At 42.8% G+C, this 22289-nt stretch overlaps 2 protein-coding genes across 3 annotated transcripts in view; one reads left to right on the forward strand and one right to left on the reverse strand.

The window, feature by feature from the left end:
* Nucleotides 1-4518, forward strand: part of ADRB2 (adrenoceptor beta 2) — a 139195-nt gene extending 134677 nt beyond the window's left edge. The window contains exons 3-4 of one of the 2 annotated variants that reach the window (XM_024356499.3): nt 1201-1270; nt 3871-4518. In XM_024356499.3, the coding sequence (XP_024212267.1) occupies nt 1201-1270; nt 3871-3880 (80 nt within the window). In that variant the 3' untranslated portion in view covers nt 3881-4518. The remainder of the gene's footprint in view (nt 1-1200; nt 1271-3870) is intronic. The other variant, XM_024356498.3, reaches the window with a different exon arrangement.
* Nucleotides 1-22289, reverse strand: part of SH3TC2 (SH3 domain and tetratricopeptide repeats 2) — a 188961-nt gene that overhangs the window by 13568 nt on the left and 153104 nt on the right. The window lies entirely within an intron of this gene.

Here is a 22289-nt window from a genome sequence, read left to right on the forward strand (position 1 = left end):
TGCTTTCTATAAGCAGTGTTGGCATAATCAGTGCCCTGTGACATCAGATGCCATGTAATATTCATCATACGGACCCTCCTGACATACTGCAGAGAAGCAACGAGATCATATGAAAGGGACTTAACAAGCCATGAAACCACACAGACATCAAATGGATTGGTTTCTGGCTTCCCCAGCCCCAAGCATAAATTCAAATCTTCCAATAACGAGTATATTCTTTAGAGAGATCCAAAAAACCCCAGAAGCATGACAAACAGGACAGACACAAAGCAGAAGGACTCTCAACCAGATTTCCTCCTGGTACAAAGGCCCTTAAGCTGTGTCCAACGCTGCCCTGCAGAAGCCCAGGCGCCACTGAAAGGCCCCGGGCTGCAGACAGCTCAGCTTGGGACATTCTGTCCTTGGCTGTATTTCAGCCTGTGTTCTCACCTGTTCACTGACTTCTTTGCCTCTCCCTCCAGTTCCTGTGAATCTACAGCATCCTCAGTATTTGCCTTGAGCTTCTCTCTCACTTGGTTCAGCTCTATACCTTCCTGCCTTCTGCCCTATTTGCCTAGGTCCTCCACTTCAAAGGTTGCACTGACCTGCCTTTTCTGATGTCTCTGGACATGCTCCACCTTCAGACCCTCAGCTCCACCGGGACCACCAGCATCAGGCTCCAGCCCATCCTGTGCAAGGCCTCCCCTTTTTTAAGGAGCTAGTTTGATGTCTGCTCATCTTACCAAGGACCCTACACCCACATCCATAACTTGCTAGTGAAGACATCAACCTAGGTGCCACCTATTTGGGTCGCAAAGATTCCCTCTCACCTCATCTCTGAAGATCACTGAAAACCACTCTTTTGATTCCCTCAGCTATATATTGGGGGTGGAGAAAGGGAGGGATGAGAGAAAGAAAGAGAGAGAGAAAAAAAAACAATGCAAACTTCCTACCACAAATGATGTTCACTCCATGTCCACTGAATCCTATTCTGTTCAAATTGGGTGCTGAGCCAGCAGTTTTCTAATGGCTCCTCAAGTCTTGTGATTTTTTTCAGGTTTTTCAGGGACCCAGGTAGGAGGGTTAAGGGGGATGCTGCATATCAGAGGTGACTTCAGCAGAACAGCTCCATCGGATCTGTTTTGTATACCATAGTCCTGCATGAAACTATTGTTTGAAAAACTTATTCCACCACTAAAAAAGTTAAAATTTCTGTGTTAGCCACTGTGACCAGGAGCAGATGGAGCAAGGCAAGCTCCCTTACTGAAGAAGCCCATAGGATAAACTTGAGGTAAGCAATATTTTTGGCATAGGGCAATTTGGAAAGTATTGGGCTAAATTTTTGTTTATAATGAAAAGTAACTTATTGAGTCTCACATTAGGTGTGTCTGTTCCCACAATTTAAGTTATCTACTTTGTTGAATAGAAGAATAACATCAAGGAAGTATTACTTTTTATATGCTTAAGTATGAATGTCTGCTTCCATTTTCCCAGTGGTGATATGGGGGGAAATTTCTAATCTTTCCTTCTGAATTTAGACAATGAAGCATTTCTCAGAGGTGTCATGAGGCCCTGCTCATCACTTGCTTAGTGCATAGACCCTTGGGGGCACCTCCAGAGGATTGCCAACAGGGCAAAACCTCTTAAAGCAGTGCCCAAGCTCCTGTTTTCTTCACTTCATTGTTCAAATTCATATTTCTCCCATGTGGTTTGTAGATACCTCCTAGGGGTTGGTAAGTCCCAATGAGTCTTATGGACAAGTGAGCAGACTAGGCTAGCAGTGGCCAAACAATACGGAGCCTGCAGGGAGAGTTGTGTTCTGTCAGCTGAGCTCAAAGTCTAAAAGCCCTCGCACACCCTCAGCTGACAGCTCAGGCAGTGACAGCTCATTCGGGAAGGAGATTTGCAGTTGTGAACACTGACCAGCTCTAAAAGAATAGAAAAGCAATTAATCATATCATTTTAGAGCTGTGCATTCTCAGATTCTCAGAATCAGAGCCTCTTAGAACCTCAGGCCCGGGAGAAAGCAGAGAGGCTCCAATATTGCATAATGGTTAAGTTCACCAGCTTTGAGTCAGATAGACCTGAACTTGAGACCACTCAAGGACTCTACCTAAAAGGAAATTTACTAGAGGACATGGGACAACTCGCAATAAGGAAGATAAGGTGTAAAACAAACTCAAAGCAGGCAGCAGAAGTTGCAGCAAACTGGCCCACGAACCAGGGCTGTAATCAATTCATCCTGAGCATTTCATCAGCTCTCACACATAGATTCAGGATTCCAAGTCCTGGGCAAAAGATTCCAATCTTTTCCCTTGTCTCCCCAGGGAGGTTTGAAGAAAGTTTCAGGCATCATAATGGGAGGGGAAAACATCTTGGTTTACCATGCCAACAAAACCATAAACACTAAGGGTGAGGCTCCCAAAGGAAAGCCAGGGGCTGTGGGGAGGTGAGAATGGCTGCCTGGGAGCATAAACAACAGAGATCTACTATCCTGCACCTGCCACAGTGTTGCTCAGAGGACAGACAGAAATGCTCCACACCACGGCCTTAGCATACTTTGGGACACAAAAAAAGGGCCTCCATAAACATGAGTGCCTTCATTTACAACTCATGCTCCTGCGTGGAGCTAGATCCCCTCTAGAGCACACCTGTTGAAGCAATTGCCACTAACTGAGCCTCCTTCCCCTTTGTAATCATGTCCCTTAAGTTACCCTGAATGTAGAGGCCATTTGCTTGGAGAACTTTAAGAGATTTTATTCATCATGTGGATGGCCCATGCCACTGAGAGTCCAACAGTAAATATATTGGACCAAACCTGGCTCAGAAAAAGGCTCCCTCCACTGGGACTCAGAAAAAGACTCTCCTTCCCTCATCCTCCCTTAGGATTCCAATATCCTCCCTTAGGATGTTGGAATAGGGAATGTATTCACTTCCCTATTACAATATCCTAAGGGAGGATAAGGGAAGGAAAGTCTTTTTCTGAGTCCCAATGGAGGGGGTCTTTTTTGATTGGAATAGGGAATACATTCCCTATTCCAGTAACCTAAGTAGTGTCCCCCTCCAGGTTCATTAGACTGAGTGAAGTGTTGGGTTCTGGCAGTTTAGCTTCACACACACTCTTAGGTCAGGAGAGAAAATAAAGGCAACACAGCCTCAGAGACCTTATATTTTGTCTTAATATTCCACTAGGTCAGGAGGAGCCTCCTTGGATGCTCATGCCAAACCTCAAAAACTCTAAAAATGCGTGCCAAATAGGGGGACAGTCTCTTGCTTCACATTTCCAACTATGGCCCTATTAAAGGGCTGCTGCAAATATCTGGGGTCTGAAGCCATGTTTGCTTAGCCTGAGGCATATCCTAAGTTCAAAATCAATTATGCAGAAAAGGGAGGGCCAATGGAAAGTCAGTCAGCTGCTGTCTAGCCAGTCAATGCCACCCTGCCCTGAAGGACATCAGCTGGCCTGATGGGGGCAGAGCTACAGCATTGTCTCTGAGCTTATTTCCATCTCTATTCTGATGTTAAATGGGAGTTTCAATATCATAGCTCAACAACGCTCATCTTCAGCCTGGACTCCTCTAGCTCCCTCCCCCTAAGGCAGCCAATCCTAACATGAGCTCATCAACAAACATACACTAAGACCCACTAGAAGCCAGTTGCCATGTGAGGGGTTAAATAATAATAGCTATAGTTTATGGACTGTCTCCTACAGGTGGGACACAGCTTCCAATGCTTTACCCACATTGTCTCAATTCATCATCACAATGGCCCTGTTACTTTCCTCTTTCTGTAATAACTATTCATGCTGTTTGAATCACTGGGAGGTTTTTCATTGCATTGCACAGAATTCTGTTTTCCTTTTTGCTTTTTTTGTTTGTCTTTTGCCCTCAGAAAAGGCTAATAAATTCAACCAAATGGCTGGAGTTGGAGGGAGGAAGCAGGGATGACCTTGTCTGAAAGATGGTCTCAAACCCCTTCTCTTGCCTCTATCCAAAGACAAGCCTTCACCTGAAATATGAAGTGAGGCTGATGAGAAAGTCCAGTCTCTGCCTGTGTTTCACCATCTCCAGTTTCAGAGGCAGCAGCTTCAAACTACTGCTGGAAATCAGAGCCAACTAGGGCCCCAGGGGAAGAAGGAAAGAGAACACAGATTCACCTGAACGAAGGTCAGTGATGGCTCCCCCTGAGTCTGGCAATCTCTCCTGGACCTGAGGAGACCACCTGGTCCCTCAGATCTCCCTGCAGGGGCAGGAATGTCTGAGCCAGGGCATTGTTTCTGTGGAATCTTCCCACCAATGAATCTCCCAGCAGGACCAACTGTTTGGCTGTATTTAAACTGTCATTTAGCCAAGGCAGTTTGGTGGCACACCCAACCTCAACCCAGCAAGCACAACAGGTCTGCAGCTCGCGCCAAAGCTTGTTTAAACATCATTTGAACCAAACAGCCAGTCAATTTAAAAATACTCCAAGCCAAAAGCCAATGAGATTTGAAAACAAGAAAAACTGAAAATGAAAATAAAAGGGAAATATATGAATTTATGTATGTACTCATTTATTTATTAGTTCAACATTGCCTTTTTCCAGAGAGAATCTAAGATGTCAAAGGCCAAGTTGTTTTTTAAAATAAAACAGTACTAGATATGTTCTGTAAATTTCAATGATATCACAAAAATTCAATTTGGGTAAACATTTAAAACACAAAGTGTGTGTGTGTGTGTGCACGTGTGTGTGTGTGCATGTATGTGCGCGTGTTTTAACAGATGAGGAAATTGAAGCTCAGGGAGATTAAGGCCCTTGCCAGAGTCACACAGCAGTGAATGGTAACATAAGGACTGTCCCAAGTCCTCTGCTATGTGTATGGATGCGCACGCACCTACCTATACTTGCTGAGGCCACACTCTTGTTTCAGGCCCAACAGGGTCTGGAATATAAGGGTTTTTCTTCTCTTTTGCTCCCAAACATAAAAGGGATGTCATATCTCATTTTCACCTGAGTCATGCATTTATTCCTTCAGAATCATTTATTGAAGTCCAGCCACATGCCACCCACTGAACTGGACATTTGGGATACAGTGGCCAAAAAGCCACATACAATTGCTGTGCACACAGAGCTTACATTTAAGACAGCTTGGAAGCCAGCAACGTGTGCTCTGTGCTGAAACTGGGGCATTCATATTTATAAGCCCTCTGAGCCAGAAAAACATTTAGAGGTCACCTAGACCAGGGTTTCCCAAAGTCCAACCATTCAGGTACCAACCCCACAGTTTTTGTCATATGTCAATAACACTTTCATATATGTCTTCAAGTGTTCTCATCTACATAAACACATTTTCAGAGAAAGCCCTCTATCACTGCTGTAAACAGAAAACTGGAATTACTTGTCTAAAATAAAAGGTAACGATAAAAATAAACAAAACAAAGACAAAACAATATGATTAAATTATCAGCTAAGCACAGTGGCTCCTGCCTGTAATCCCAGCACTTTGGGAGGCAGAGGCGGGTGGATCACCAGAGATCAGGAGTTCGAGACTAGCCTGGCCAACATGATGAAACCCCGTCTCTACCAAAAATACAAAAATTATCTGGGCGTAGTGGCGGGTGCCTGTAATCCCAGGTACTCGGGAGGCTGAGGCAGGAGAATAGCTTGAACCCAGGAGGCGGAGGTTGAAGTGAGCAGAGATCGCACCATTGCACTCCAGTCTGGGCGACAAGAGCAAAATAACGTCTCAAAAAATATATATATATCATCTAGAAAGACACTTGAAGTCCAAGTAAGATTGAGCTTGAAGCCTGTTCTCATTTTGTAAAAACATAAGCTCAGGAAGTGTTGAAAGGGTGTTGAAGATATTTTAACTCTACACTGAGACTTTCTTCTTTCCTTTATCAAGAAGATTAAAGGAGAATTCAATCAGGCACAACTTTCTATGATTTAATTGTTTTTAATGTTGTGTTAAACAGTCATGACATTTAGGAAATCATTATCTAATCCAACTTTAAAACCCAGAGACAGGCAGCTACTGGACCAAGGTCACATAGCAAATGAATGGCAGAAAAAATACACCCAGTCTCTGTTCCTACAGTAGACTGCAGATCAGCAAACTAACATCTGAATAAACTCTAGGATTTGCTCTTTACCACAATCGAAGACTGATTTGATCCACTTAACTTTTGGATGAAAAACAACTGTAACCCATCTCAAAGTGGCAGATATGGTGATCCCTCTCAATTTTCCTTTTTTTCTGTTTTATCTATCCACTCATTTTCCATGTGTCATGGGTCTTATAACAGAAATATGCTGAGATTTCTAATAAAACCTAGAAAATTTTGTGGAAACCTCCGAACACCCCAAAATTCAAATATAATCCTTAGATAACATGCTGTAATATGGAATTCAGGAAGAAAAAAATCCCCAGCGCCACCCGACAAGAACTCCTTGTCCTATAAAATCCTCAGTGTGTACAGCCCATACTTGGCAAACCTCACCACATACCAACTATAACTCTTTAAATCAGGCCTAGAGATAAATGAGAAGAAACCCTCTCTCACCCACTAAGGTCACCTGCAACTTGCCTGCCCCTAATCCCCCTCAGAAGGCAGCTTTCAGCAATGTCCCCGGGAAATGGTTGGCTGTGAGAACACACAGAAGCCTCAGCCTGCAAAGGAGGCACATTCTGGAGTCCTTGCACATGGTTTCCTCTCCAGGAAGGAGAGGCCAGGGTTTCCATGTTCCTCTCCCAGGCCAGAATGGAGAAAGAGGAGAAGATGACAGTGAATGACATCTGGCCACTTTTTCTCTTTGAGCTGACACAGGAACACTTTAGGGCTGCTCAGAGGGACTGAAAGCCATCCTTTATGGAGGTAACTCAAGCTCAGCTTTTCTCTGTCTGAGGGAAGGCAGCCTGCTTAACTGCCCAGATTAGACTGTACTGATCTACCTTATTTGAGTGGCAGAATAACCCTGTGCCCTCCAGAACTGGTGCCCTGTGAACACCCAAAAGCAAAGAGAAGTGACTCTTGTTCCTAATGTGGAAAGAGCAGAACTTCCTATGATGCAGCTGGCACTTCCTGAAATAGAACAGGATTTGAGCAAATAGTTTTCACTAGGCGGGTAGGAAAAGCTGCGTGTGGCTCGATATTTCCTTAGTGGTGACTCAGACCCTCGCTCCTGGCTGCTGTCTCATCCTGGTTGGGTCTGTTTTCCAATTATCGTGCTCAGCCCTCAGATTCCCTCTCCCAGGGTCCCCTTTTGCCAGTGTTTATCATCCCACCAGCCTATTCTAGTTCTGGGGAGGTCACGTCTCTGTCTTACCTTTTATGTCACTTATACTCAGCTACAATTTCTTTTATGAAATTGATTGGAATTTGATCAACAGTTTATGTTTGTTTCCAGAACACCTCCTGTCTGGCTCTGCCTCCTTCCAGAAGAGATGATGATTTATGCTTATCTCAGTCAGAAGCAAGTCTTCCAAATCTGTAATTTGGAACTGTTTTCAAATTTTGGGCATATGCCCAGTTACTACCAAAATTACTTGGAGAGAAGTGTAACAAGGGTGCTGATTCAGCAAAGACTGCCTTAGACATGCTGCATCACCCAAAATCCATCCCAGACTTTCAGGCCCTGTCTCAAATTGGCTCTTATTCAATCAACATTTAGTGAGTCCTGACTATGAACCACGCATTGTGCTTGGGGTACAGACATAAAAAAAAGCCTGGTCCCTAACGCCCACATTATATGCCAATGTGGAAAAGACTGCAACGGAGTTATCTCAAAGCATGGGGGGAGTCTCAGAGCGAGGTGTGACCTGGACCCTGCCTGCCTCTCCAGCTGCACTCACAGCATCCTCACCATCTTCACTCTGCTTGGTCCCACTGCTCTTCATTCTGCTTCAGGTTGCCCTGCTCTTCCCTCTGCCTGGAACCATCTTTTCCCGTCACTTCACTTGGCTAGCTCCTTCTCATCAGTCAGTCTCAGTTTATGCATCCTCCTCAAACAGGTCTTCCCCAGTCATCTCATCATCCCCTGTATCTTCTCCACATGCACCCCAGCAGTCTCTATCATGTCACCTCTGTTTTCTCCCTGGAAACATTCTTTCAGTATCTGACACTACCTTGTTTATTTATTTGCATATTGCATATTGCCTGTTTCTCCAAAACAAAATGGAGTCTCCACAGGGGCAGGAATTTTGAACCTGTGTTTATCACTATGTCCTTAATACCTCCAATAGTCTTGGCACACATTAGATGTGCCAACAGTAAATACTTGATGATTGAATGAATAATACATTCTGTGGGGAAATTGGGAAAGGATTCATAAGGATGTGACTTTAGGAGGTAGCCAGGTGACCAGTTATACAGGTGAGCATCTCCCATAGAAAGGCATGATGCTTTAGGGGAATAGCAGCAGGTACTGCAGGCCACGCAAGTGATCTCGAAGGAGGGTGAAAAATCAGGCAGGGCCCCCATGGTGACAATCTGTGGATGTCAATCTCAGGAGTTTTTATTTTTTTCCACTAGGGAAGTGACAAGGTCACTCATCAGCTAAACCTGAGGGAGGCAGCTAATCATATTTCACAGGAGGTCTTCACCCATACAAGTGAGAGACTAGGGGCTCACACTGTGAAATTGCCCAGGCTCTTTGCCAGCACCCCTAATAATGCTATCACGACTGCTTACTAAAACTCACCATGTGTCAAGCGCTTCACTGACATCATCTTATTTAATCTTCACAACATCCTTAGAAGAGATCTTATCTTCCCCATTTGGCAGATAAAGAGGAAAAGAGGAGAAGTGATTTGCTTAGAATCTGCTAACTAGAAGAGCTGGGATTTGAACGCAGGCATTCAGACCCCAGAGTACATACCTTACCAGCTTCTATTCCTTGGGAATGGAAAAGTTTTTCTGATTTTGCATGAAAGGGTGCCCAAGATGGAACATTCTAGATTCCTTGCTGTCCTCATTTTCAGGCACCGACCTGCATGTTCATGATATAAATCATTCACCTTCCTGCCTGTTCGGAATGTTGGCATTTTGCCTTCAATCCCCTGCTGCCTACATTCTTCAGACATTCACTGAGGATGGCATGTGTGGCCAGGGCCTTGACTGAGTTACTTATCTCAGATTTAGTCTCTCTGGGTCTCACCACTTAAGAGCTAATTTCTGTCTTCAAGCACGTCCCAGGGAAGTAGGAGACTAAGGCAAGGATAAAAAAAGTGGACTAAGATTAGTGCTAAGGGAGTTTCTGTGCAAAACATCCATCTTCGAGCCCCTCAGTTGGCTGGACAGTACTCTTAGGGTAAAAACAAAAGTCTTTGTCAGGGCCCTGCCTGGTTATTCTTCAAATCCCAGCTCAGTGGGAGAAAATTTTTGCAACCTACTCATCTGACAAAGGGCTAATATCCAGAATCTACAATGAACTCAAACAAATTTACAAGAAAAAAACAAACAACCCCATCAAAAAGTGGGCAAAGGACATGAACAGACACTTCTCAAAAGAAGACATTTATGCAGCCAAAAAACACATGAAAAAATGCTCATCATCACCGGCCATCAGAGAAATGCAAATCAAAACCACAATGAGATACCATCTCACACCAGTTAGAATGGCAATCATTAAAAAGTCAGGAAACAACAGGTGCTGCAGAGGATGTGGAGAAACAGGAAAACTTTTACACTGTTGGTGGGACTGTAAACTAGTTCAACCATTGTGGAAGACAGTGTGGCGATTCCTCAGGGATCTAGAACTAGAAATACCATTTGACCCAGCCATCCCATTACTGGGTATATACCCAAAGGATTATAAATCAGGCTGCTATAAAGACACATGCACACGTATCTTTATTGTGGCACCATTCACAATAGCAAAGACTTGGAACCAACCCAAATGTCCAACAATGATAGACTGGATTAAGAAAATGTGGCACATATATACCATGGAATACTATGCAGCCATAAAAAAGGATGAGTTCATGTCCTTTGTAGGGACATGGATGAAGCTGGAAACCATCATTCTCAGCAAACTATCACAAGGACAAAAAACCAAACACTGCATGTTCTCACTCATAGGTGGGAATTGAACAATGAGAACACATGGACACAGGAAGGGGAACATCACACACCAGGGACTGTTGTGGGGTGGTGCGGTGGGGGAGGGATAGCATTAGGAGATATATCTAATGCTAAATGACGAGGTAATGGGTGCAGCACACCAACATGGCACATGTATACATATGTAACAAACCTGACGTTGTGCACATGTATCCTAAAACTTAAAGTATAATAAAATAAAATAAAATAAAATAGCAAAGAAGACTTAAAGAAAAAAAAAAAAAACAATCCCAGCTCAGTAGCTTCAGGGAAGCCTTCTCTCTTATGTCAAACCCCTCTCTATTAGGCTCTCAAAGCAACACCACCTGTTTTCCTTGGCTCTTATCATAGAGGCACTGTTGTATTTATATGGGTGATTATTTGTTTAACATAAGTCTTCCCCACTAGAATGTGAGCACCATGAACGCAAGGACTTGCCTGCTTTTCCTCAATATTCTCTCTCCAGGGCCCAGCACAGGGCCTCTTCATACTGGCTGCTCAATAAATATAGGTTGATTAAATGAACTCAGAGTTGGAAGGCAGTTACTGCATGAGTGATTGAGGGCATTACTTAATCTCTTTAATTTTCTCATTTGCAATTTGGATAATATCTGCTCTATGTCCTTTTGAAAGCCATGAAATAAAATTAAGTGCTTAATAAATTATTAAGTGCTGTACAGATTATTTCTACTAAGGAACTACAGACTGAGTCTATCCCCAGGATTTGGAGCACTTTCAGGAATGTCAGCCTCAAAAACTGGAGCTGAGAGGACAGTGAATAGAGGCACGACATGCTGTTCCTTTGTTTAAATGGAAATGGCCACAGAAGCTTGTAAACTCAGTCATCATTGTGTCACCTGAGGCCAACTGGAAATCTGGGCCTCTCCTCCAAAAGCCATGCCTGGAATAGCACAGGGTACTGTGGTCTTTGCAATTGAACTCTGATGGGTCTGAGGTCATGGTTGTTGTCAGGACAGCTGTGTGAGTGTGTGGTCTAGAGGGGAAAAAGAAGAGACCAAAAGACATGCTTGTGTGTCTCCAGCATAGTCTGAGAAAGAAGAAGCTTTGATGGGCAAAGCTCCAGTACAAATATCCTCAGAATTGGAGATGTGAACTCACCACACTTCTGAGGAAACTCTGCCAGCCGACGGCCCCCATATTCAATTATTGCTAAGTATTTTCATTCCTAACCTCATCCTCTAGCTGAGCTGACCCCTAGTTTCTACTAACCTGGGAGAGAGAACCCCAGCTTTGGAGGCTGAAAACCTAGATCAAGTCCTAGAAAATAAACAAATGACCAAATACTGAGTCCCTGCTGTGTGCCAGGCGCTGTGCTAAGAACAGGATGTGCTTTAGTTCATTTGCTCTCCCCAGCAGTCCTCTAATGCAGGCAGAAGTACCCCCAACCCCATTTTACAGATGAGGAAATGAGCCTAGCTGCCTGCCCAAGGTCACACAGCTCAAACATAAGCTTCCTACGGCTCAGTTTCCTGATTCACATAATGAGACAAAGCAACTCATCACAGGATAAGAATAAAAATCAAGTGGACTGATGGCGTTGAGTGTCACGTGAGGCTTAGATTTTGGGATCAGCAGCATCAACATCACCTTCAAGCTTGTTACAAATGCGGAGTTTGTGGTATCATTCCAAACTACTGACCCAAAGTCTGCATTTTAACATGATTCGAAGGTGACGTATATGCACTTTAAAGTTTTGAGAAGCTCAGATGTAAGGTTATTAGCCCCCACTATAAATTCTTGAGCTAGCATCCGACTCATTACTGTCTTCTCAATTTGGTTAGTGAGAATCTATCACTCTGTACCTTGATTGCTTCTAGGACAGTTTAACGTGAACACAAATCAGTGGGGGCTGTTGATAACTGCAGATTCTCATCCAGGGGGTCTGAGGTGAGGCCCCAGAGTCTGTGCTTCTCACATGTTCCCAGCTGATGCCACAGAAGACTTTGAACTACACTCTCAATAATGAGGGGTGAGAGGAACCTGGCAAATCAAATATCTGCATCTGCAAAGTGGAAACCAGGCTTTGTGCTTGAATGACATTCATCAGGGAAAGGCACCTCCACCAGGGCATACACGTCTAGAGGGAAGGGAGCATCTCCAGTCTTCCTTGCATTCTCAGCACTTAGCTGAAAGAATGGGCATTACTCCCCTGCTTAACAGTGTCCAGTGGCTTCCTATACACACAAAACCCCACACTGCTCACCAGAGCTCACAAAGCCTGACCCAACCTTGCCCCACTGGCCTCCCTGACCCCTTCATACCTCTCTTCCTCCACTGAAGTCCCACCACACCAGACTTTTTTCTGTTTCTCAAACACACCAAGCTTTTTCCTGCCTCAGGGTCTTGGCACCTGCTCTCCCCTCGACCTGGAATGCCCTCCCTCCAGCTCTTTCCATAGCTGATTCATACCTCAGCTCAAATTTCACCTCCTCAGCGAGGCCGTCCCTGACTGACCTGCCTAACCTGGTGTACCCACACCCCACCCCAAAACTCTCAAACATGAGATTTTTTTTTCTTGCTTAGCCCTTATCAGCCTGAAAATGTTTCATTTGTTTATTTACTTATTGGTAGTTGCTTTTTCTCTCTGATTCTGATGAAAGCAGAGACTTTGTCCACAACTTCTGGTGCACAGTAGGTGCTCAATAAATAGCTGTGGAGTGAACGGATGAATGGACTAACACATCTCCAGGAACTCATAATTTGCTCCTGTCGCTACAACAAAGGAGGGGAAGATGGAGGGCTATGGGAGGCCAGAAGAGGAGTGAGCATTCCTCCTGGATGAGGAGGAGGCAGGGATGGGGAGGAGGGGCCATAATCAGGGCCAGCTCCCTGAAAGAAGTGGTTTTAAACTTCACCTGGAAGGGTGGAAAGGATTTTGACAGGCAATGATAGGTGGAAACAGCCACCCCAGGCAGGGAGAACAGTTTGTACAGAGGCTCAGAAGCTGGCAAGGGCGGAGGGCTTAGGGAACAGTGCATACAACTGACGGGTGGAGGCTGAGAATTTGCCCCGTTCCTGCCCAACCCATGGCTCCAGGCAGAGACAGCCCTCCCTGCAGGAGTGACAGAGTCTGGCAGGAGTCCTGCAGCTGAGCAGCTGAGGTCAGAGCCTCTCCTCACCAAGCCTCAGCCACACCTATAGCCTAGATGACAGATGAGGCATTAGGAGGGGACAAGTGGGTCTGGGGATCGGGACCCACCTCCATCCTACTCCCCACCTCACTCTAGCAGGCAGCTCCGAGGCCCATCTGGCTTCTGCCCTCTTGTCTCTATGGTTCCTTCAGTCCAAGGGTGAGCAAACTTTCTGTAAAAGGCCAGGTGGTAAATATTTTAGGACTGTGGGTCAGATAGTCTCTGTTGCAACTACTCAGCTCTGCTGCTGTGGCATGAAGCCTGCCACAGACAAGACATAAGCAAATGGTGGTTCCAACAAGACTTTATTTACTAAGACAGCTGGGAGGCCTATGTTTTGATTTATGGATCTCCTGCCACTTTTGAGACCCCAAATGCCCTGTGCCATCTGCCGTCTGGCCTAATCCCACATCTACAGTCTACAGCCTCCTCTCATTGCCCCCTTGGTTCTTCCCACCCAGGCACCTGGATCTCTAAGGGCTTCTGCAAACACGTGGTTCTCTCTCTCTGTCTCTGTCTCTCTGTCTCCCTCTCCCTCTCTCTCTCTTTCTCTCTCTCCCCTTCTCTATCTCTTTCTCACCTGTGCTCCTTCACACCTGGCTTCCTGCTCCCTGTGGAGCTCCTTTTCTCTCTCCAGTTGTGCCTTAGAAACCCTGACTTGTCCTCACTTACCAGTCACATCACTCTCTCAAGGGAACCTTTCAGATGCTCTAGATGCCAGGCCCTCTCAGGTGCCCATATATTCTCTCTTTACAGAGCTTGGCACATTGCAATTATTTCATAAACCACTTGTGATCATTTGTTTCAGGTCCATGCTTATTTCTAAGTCCAAATGGGAAGAAACCACATTCATCAGCCTTTTCTATTCCATTCCCAGAGCCAAGGACAGGGAGCATGGCACATAAAATGTCCTCAATAAACATTTGTTGACTGTTCCTTAGGTCATGGCCCATAAGACTTGTTCATTCATTCGCCACTGTTGCTCATGCACCTACTATGGACCAGCCATTGTGCTACACAGGGGAGATACAGGAGTGACACATGCACGGAAGGTCTCTGCCCTTTGAGGAGCTCACATTGTATTGGGGGTAACACATTCTAGAAACTGGATTCTATTAGTCTCAGTGTGTGACCTTAGCAAGGCACCTAATTGTCTGAGCTGCCTAGAAAATAGAGACAGACTGAATTGCCTAATTTAGAGTTTCCAACTACATTTTGAGGAATCCTGGGGTTCTGTAGTGCTTCCTAGGTTCAGCAAACAGTGATGTTTCTTTCCAGGAAGAATTCAGTGGCCTAAATAAGCTATTTGTTGTCGTTGTTGTTGTTGTTGTTGTTGTTATTGTTTTGCCATTTTCTGTTATGGAGTTCCACTGAAAAGTTCACATGTAAAGTAGGTTCCACTGCTCAAGAAAGAGTTGGAAGCCACTTGCTAAGTCTGGACATGGTATGGGCCAGAGTTGAGGAAGGTAGAAACTCTCAGTGTCTCCAAGATGGGGTCAGGAGAAGCTAGCCAGATGTGCATGGGGGAATGACTTTCTGGGAAACAGAAGGTGGTGTCCAAGGAAATACACAGATGGAGTGCCAGCCAGAGAGAGAGAGAGAGAGCAATCCGACAGAGATCCAGCAAGATGGGACGGAGACGGGCACTCCCTGGGTCTTGAGCACATGGTACTGAATGCCTGGTCACTGACAGTGGTCAGAGGTCTCGGCAAGAAAAATGAAGGTTCTGGGAGTTCTGAGAGCAATAGGACCAGAGCCTAAGGGAGAGATAGGGGTAACAGGTAAGCAAGATTCCAGTCTCAAAGAAGCTGAGACCTAAATACAAAGAGACAAGACTTAAATCAGAACCGAAGCCCATGGTGGGGACCTGGTTGGTTTCTGAGAGGGGCACCATGACCTACAAATCAGGTCAGAGTTGGAACTGCAGCAAGCTGATTTATGCTTCTAATCAAGCTTCCTGCCCAGAAGTCTCTAAGTCTCCCACTACTGCTTGTCCAAAGTCTCCCGGACAGCAAGAGGGAAGAAGCAGAAACACAGCTCCCTTTACCTGATCCCTTGAGCCGTGTTTTTCCCACTACCTAACCCATGCGATGCAAACTGGACTACGTTCCAAATCCAAATAGGATTTTCTAAGCCTGCACTAGACAATGAGTTGTTTATTGAGTGCTTAGTGAAAGGGAGAAGATAATTTACTCTTAACTGAGTTCTGGCTCATGTCCTCAGGAACCAGACTGACATTTATGTTTTAGCACCAGCCCATTAGGGGAACTGGAATGGCTTTTTCTGCCTGTAGCTGAGCATCTCCGGGGCGGTCTTAATGGTGATCTTAAAGTTCCGTCTACATAATACCAAAGCTACAAGTCAGTTCAGGCCAAAAATAATAAATAAAAATCACTACTATTAATAGTAAGCTTGTGAGAGCACTCTGCTCACTTTGCACTTTATCCTACTTGCTCCTAAAGATCACGGATCTTGGGGAGGAAGCAGAGGGACAGGCTAACGTGCTCCCACCTCACTTTAGGATTTCCCTCTGCTACATCACCCTGTGGTACTCTTCAAAGCACTTAACACTCTTTAAGCTAATAGTCTATTTTTAAATGCCTTCCAACTAGACTATAAGCCCCACAAGACAGGGAGTGTGTCTTTCTTGGGTAGGGCTTTATCCCCAGTGCCTAAAATCTGATAAATGCTCAGGAAATAGATATTGTATGTTCTGAATGATGTCAATAATGAATTTGGGGTGAAAAAAAGGTGGAAATATGTGCGAGGATATTACTATCATTTGAGTGATAATAAAAATTTCTCTGGAAACAGGATTCCAGTATTTTTTTATTTCTGTAGTTTAAATTTTAAAACATTGAGATACCACCTCACAACTATTAAACACTCAAAGACAACATTAGTAACTGGCTGTGTTGGGGAGGGCCTGAGGGAAAAGGCACTCTCGGCATTGTAGGAGAATACATTGACAAGAGCATCATGAAGGGCCATTCAGCGTCTATCAAAACAACAAATGCATATGCCCTTAGTATTCTGCTATTTCACTTTTGTGGAATTTTTCCTACATATATAATCACAATCACATGAAATGACATGTGTATAAAGTTATTGATTGCAGCATTGTTTATAGTAGCACAGTATCAAAAATAACCAAATTGACACCACTAGAGAACCAGCTAAATAAACTGTTATTCCCATCATGCAAGGAGATACTTTACAGCTGTAAAAATGAATGAGGATACTGTTTGTAGAGTCATATGAAAGATTTTCCAAGATTTACATTTTGAAATAAGCAAGGTACAAAGCAGAGTGTATAGTATGCTATAATATTTAAAATGGCGGGAGAGTATGTCACTGAATTGTTTTTATACACACAAAATATCCCTGGAAGAATACACAAGAAACTAATTTTTTAAATGTGGCCTATGGTAGGGAAATGGGGGCATGCTATTCCTTGTTTAATTTTTCATTTGGGAATCATGAGAATTCATTATTTGTTCATATAGATTACTTAAAAATACTTTTAAAATAAAAAATGAGCTGTTTTAACACCAGTGGACCTTGTGAAAGATAACTTTAGGAGACTGACGCAGCAGAGGCATCATGTCTGCAAGTAGAAGATGTTGGTCTCAGGCCCAGCTCTGACATTGACATTGGCATTGACATTGATGCTGATGTCAAGGTGTTCCCTTTCCTGGGCCTCAGTGTCCCATCTATGGGATAAAGAGGGAGAACTAGCAGGTGTTTTAAATACCTCCTTCTAGTCTCACCTTCTGGGATCTAATCTGTGGCTAGGCTTTACTTAATTTGGCTTAAAGCACATGCTGTATAAAACATGTCCTGTTAAAAGCATTTTGAGTACAGTATTTTTTGTTACTTTGCTTCATTCGTTTGTTTGTTTGTTTTTCAAATTGCCACTTACCATTTTTAGTACAAATTCCTTTTGAAAAGCTCCCACTCTCTCCATCTCTCTGAAGAGGGGCACCTGGGTGTCATGAATACACCTGTGGCCTAAGATATGGTAATGGAGGGAACAGATCAGGTTCTGAGTGGATGAAAATAGCTCAAAAGGAGATAGCAAGGAGCACCAAGAAAAAATTTGCTGGGAATAGGAGCATCTTGTTAGATGCATGCTGAACCCCTGAACTCAGTTTTTCCAGGTGGAGGTCCCAAGAAACCAAATGCAGCTCCCTTTTTTACAGTTCTGCATATGTGGGAGCTGAATTGCATACTGGTTTCATCTTGCTGAAGTGCACATTCCCCTTCCAGTAACAGCAATCTAGCTTCCTATTTTGGGGTTTCCTTCCCCCTACCCCGCACCCCATTAGCCCCTGTCTGTGTTCTCTATCCCTGAATTCAGATGTCCCAGACTGGTCAAATAATGGTATTCTACTTCCCTGTCACAAATGGCCATCATGTCCAGAGCTTTTGTCCAAAGTGCTAGGGAATAAGACACTCTTTTTTCTGTTCCAGTCAAACACAGGGGAGAGGGAAGATAAGATGTAAACTTCTGGTCACCACCCTGAAACTGCATGAAGCTTAGGAATGAACAGGGAAAGCACATCCAAGAGATGGTGACATCTTTGAGGTACTATCAACCTGCTCCTGGAACCAGTGTGGTTTTTAAGTCACTTGAACCAATACATTTTTTTAAAATTACTTAAGCCAGTTTGAGTTTCACCTTCTGTTTCTCAAAGTGAAAAGAACCTGCATACAACTTCTTGTACATGAATATTGATATCACTTCCCAGATTTGGGACCTTTTCAGCTATTATTTCTTTAGATAGGCTTTGTGTCCCTTTATCTCTCTCTTCTCTTTCTGAAATTGCATTATGTAAATATTAGTTCTCTTGATGGTTTCCCATAGATCCCATAGACTTCTTTTATTCTTTTTTCTTTTTGTTCCTTCGACTGGATAATTTCAAGTGTCCTGTCTTTGAGTTCACTTATTCTTTCTTCTGCTTAATTGAACCTACTGTTGAAGCTTTCTATTGAATTTTTCAGTTTATTCATTATACATTATAAATATATACAATTATTATTTATCAATTAAAAATACATTTTAAAAGGAACAAATGCCATATAAATACCAACTCCACTTGACTTATAGTGACTTCCTGAAGAACTATATTGGGAAAAACCCTGGGGCCTTGTCTGGGCTCATGACTCATGAGGAAGGTATGCAGGAAGAGGGAAAAGGTGAAAATTGAGCATTCCTTGACTAAGTCGAAACCCCTGACTCAGTCTTCTGCCTCACTCTGGACTAGGCAATGCTTCATATCTCCAAGGTTGGTCTTTCAGGTTGGCATATAGGAAGGAATTTGTCAGCATGTATCCCTGAAGGGTAAATGTCCACATTTGCTTAGATGTTTAGTGGGCATTCCAACCCTCAAAGAGCTGTGCTTGGTGCTGTAAACAAATTTGTTCCCAGTATCTGACCTAAGAGAACTTATACTCGGAAGGAGGCATCTGCTTCCTGCTTCAACTTGAAGGTTATGTACTCCACTCACTTCTTTGACCTCAAATAATTTGTAATCTGCAAATAGTCAAAGTGAGCAATGATGCCAAAAAGCATAATGGGTTATAGAGGTACCATTTACAAAGTGTATAAAACAGGACAGGAAGTGAATCCTAGGGATGGAAGCAATGGAAAATTACTCCCACTATTTTTAATCTGATTTTCATGGTTCTACCAACCTGGGCAAGCTAATCTGGTTAACTGAGACTCTTCTTGATAGAACTTTTATTGGTTCTGACTCCACTTGACATCCTCAGAAAACAAACACTGAATAAGAATGAGCTACTTTTCTGGAAAAAAAAAAAAAAACTATTCACTCAAAGCACTTAAAATCAAAACACACACAAAAATATATTACTACTCATTTGAGGGTACCCTGTTATGAAGGTATAATTTATATATAATAAAATTCATTCTTTTTTAGTTACAGAGTTCTATGAGTTTTGGCAAATGCATTCAATGCCATCACTACTACAATCAAGATATAGAACAGTTCCATCACTTCAATTTTCTTGTGTCTTTTTTCATCAATTCTTCCTCCAACTCACAGCACAGATCTGTTTGCTGATCCTGTAGTTTTTAAAATGCCATATGGATGATATACAGTATGTAGCATTTTAAGTCTGACTTCCTCTAATTAGCATAATGCATTTGATGTAACTCCAAGTTGTTGCAAGTATTGGGTGCTCATTTCTTTTTATTACTGAATAGTATTCCATTGTATGAATACACCATAGTTTGTTTATCCATTTCCCAGTTTGAAGACATTGGGTTGTTCCAATTTCTGGCAACTATGAATAAATCCACTCTAAACATTTGTGTATAGGCTTTTGTATACAAAAGTTTTCATTTCTTTGATATAAATACCTAGGAGTAGCAATTCTGGATCATTTTGTAAGTGTATGTTTAATTTATAAGAAACTATCAAAGCATTTTCCAAAACAGCTGTTTCATTTTGCATTCCCAGCAGCAATAGCCACTTTTATTTTTCAATGTGTGGAATGTCATTTTTATATAGATTTGGCCCACTATCATATCTCCATTAGGGCTCAAAAGACTTCATGTCTGTGCTGGGAGCAAAGTAACCTATAGATACCACTCGATCATTTTCTGACATGAGACTTACAGAGTATCATCTCTAGGGTGATTTTTGAAAAACACATAAATGCAGAATCTTGGTGTTTAAAAGGAAATTAGAACTCATTAGTTCAACTTCTTTAAGTAAGGCTGTTTTGATCCAATTATAATCAATTTTCACTCACTAAGGCCCTGCTTAATAGACTATTTTACTGCCCATGTGAAATTGGGTATGTTACATAACTGCCTTAAACCACAGCTTCTTCATCTCTGCAGAGTTTTTGTAAGAACAAGAGAAAAAAAATATATCTGAAATCAGAAAGCAATTAAATATTGTGCTAATTAAAAAACAGACATTGCTAGTGACTGTTCTTAAAACCTAATAGCACAAATCATGTGATTACTAAATGTTAGAACTAAAAGAACCTTAGAGATCTTCCATTAGGTCCCAGCTCTAAATGATAGACTTAGTGAGAAAACGGAGGCCCTGGAAAGCCAAGGTAACCCCACTCACTCCCTATTACATCTCCTTGTCTTACTTTTATCATAGCACTCATTTTTCTGCTGTTTCTCTGACCCTTTGTGAGTTAAGATCTGCCAGGGTAGCAACCTCCATCAACTACATTGCTTAGAATGCAGTAAGTTCTTAATAAATGCTTGTTGAATTATCATTTTAAAAGTGAACTTCAATTAGATTATTCATACACAACAGGTTTGAGTACATGACAGATACCTTTTTTGACAAATTATTAAGCCACTTGTTAGGGTGACTTGTAGGCATCATAATAAGCCAAATCAGAGCATAAGAATTGCTCAGTCAACCAAATGTGACGAGCCTAAATCCCATTCCCATGCTGTAATCTCCCAGTCCTGTTCTGTCTTGCTCCTCCAAGGGACACGTTGTATAAACAGCATCAAGTGTTAACTTGTTAAAACAGTTACACCCAAAAAATGCTGAGATTATTTAACAATGCAATAATATGAAGTCATATCAAGAATTCCAAGGAGAGGCAGAGTTTTCAAAGACTCCAGTTCAATGCCAGGGAGCTATTGTTTCTAAAATGATTTTTGGAAAACGAAATATTAATTCCCCAGCTAATGTATTTCATGGTAGTTCATTGTGCTTAATTCTCTAATCTGAAATTCTTTATTTTAGATCCATTCCAAAATCATCTTATTAGTCTCACACTTTAGAAGAAATGTGTAAATCAAATGCTTCTAAATTTAATTTCATTTAAATTATTTTAACCACTGTAACCCCTCTGTGGGGAGAGGAGAAAAAGCACATTTTTGCCAATGGTCTTTGTTCTGAACAAAGATTGGTTCTATCTGTCACCATTGGGAACATTCAGGAATATTCTCACTGGATTGCAAGTGCCAAGAGGACAAGAACTTTATAAGTTTTTTTCATTGATCTATTGCTACAGCCTGGGGCAGTGCCAGGCACATAGAAGGAATCTAACAACTATTTATTGAGTATGTAAGTAAACTTGAGGAGATAAGGTGTTGAAACTCTCCCAGGCCTTATTCATGAGAGATCAGGCTGAGCTTCCAGCTAACATTTCTATCCCACAGCAGACCCGCATGGTCTTTACATCTATAGTCTTGGGCATATTCCATAAGACTTCCACATATTTGGCTGGGTTTCTCACCTATAGCATTTTCAAAGAGTCTCACTATATATAAACACTGAAATAACTAAGTGCCAGGAATGACTACAGAAACAAAGGGAAACCTTATAACGAGTGTGGTGGAGTGATTCAGTGAAGATCATCAGATTAAGATTGAGAAGAACAAAGCTGTGGTCACTCTCCCACCACTTAACAAGCGTGGGAAGCTCACCAAGTCATGTCCTCACTCAAGGCCTCATTCAAAATCTGTGTGTGTGTGTGTGTGTGTGTGTGTTCTTTAGATCATGAAACTTCTCATCTGAAAATCTCCACTCTGTGGCCCAGAGTAAGCTTACATAGTGAGTGCACCTAAAGGTGAGCCATCTCCACTTTGGCCACTTCTCCAGATACCCACAAGGAAGTGCCGAGAATGCTGTTGCACCTCCTCTGGCCAAGGACAGAGAGTCATATCATCTGCCCACTTGGAGACAGAGAAGGTGACTTACCTAATATTTTTCCTGCATGCCTTAAGGACAAGGCTGGGTTCTTTTGGCCTCACTGGGTAATAAAAACTCTATGCACACAGGCTAGAAGTTGAGTGGTGGAAGATTCAAGAGAACAAGCTAGATTTTATGAAAAGTGGGTAACAAGGCATCTTTACTCCTTCTCCCATGGACATGAAAATCATTATCAAAAATCCTACCCCAGATGGGAATGTTATCTGGTCTTGTAAAGCTGCCTTACTATCTAGTCCCCAAGATAGCCCCAAGTGAACCAGGCTTCCCAGTGCTCATGCCATTGAGTAATCCCCTCCTATACCAGCTCTAGGCTGGCTTTGTATAACCAATAAAATATAGCAGATGTGACACTG

This window comes from Pan troglodytes, chromosome 4, assembly GCF_028858775.2.
Source record: "Pan troglodytes isolate AG18354 chromosome 4, NHGRI_mPanTro3-v2.0_pri, whole genome shotgun sequence".
NCBI lineage: Eukaryota > Metazoa > Chordata > Mammalia > Primates > Hominidae > Pan > Pan troglodytes.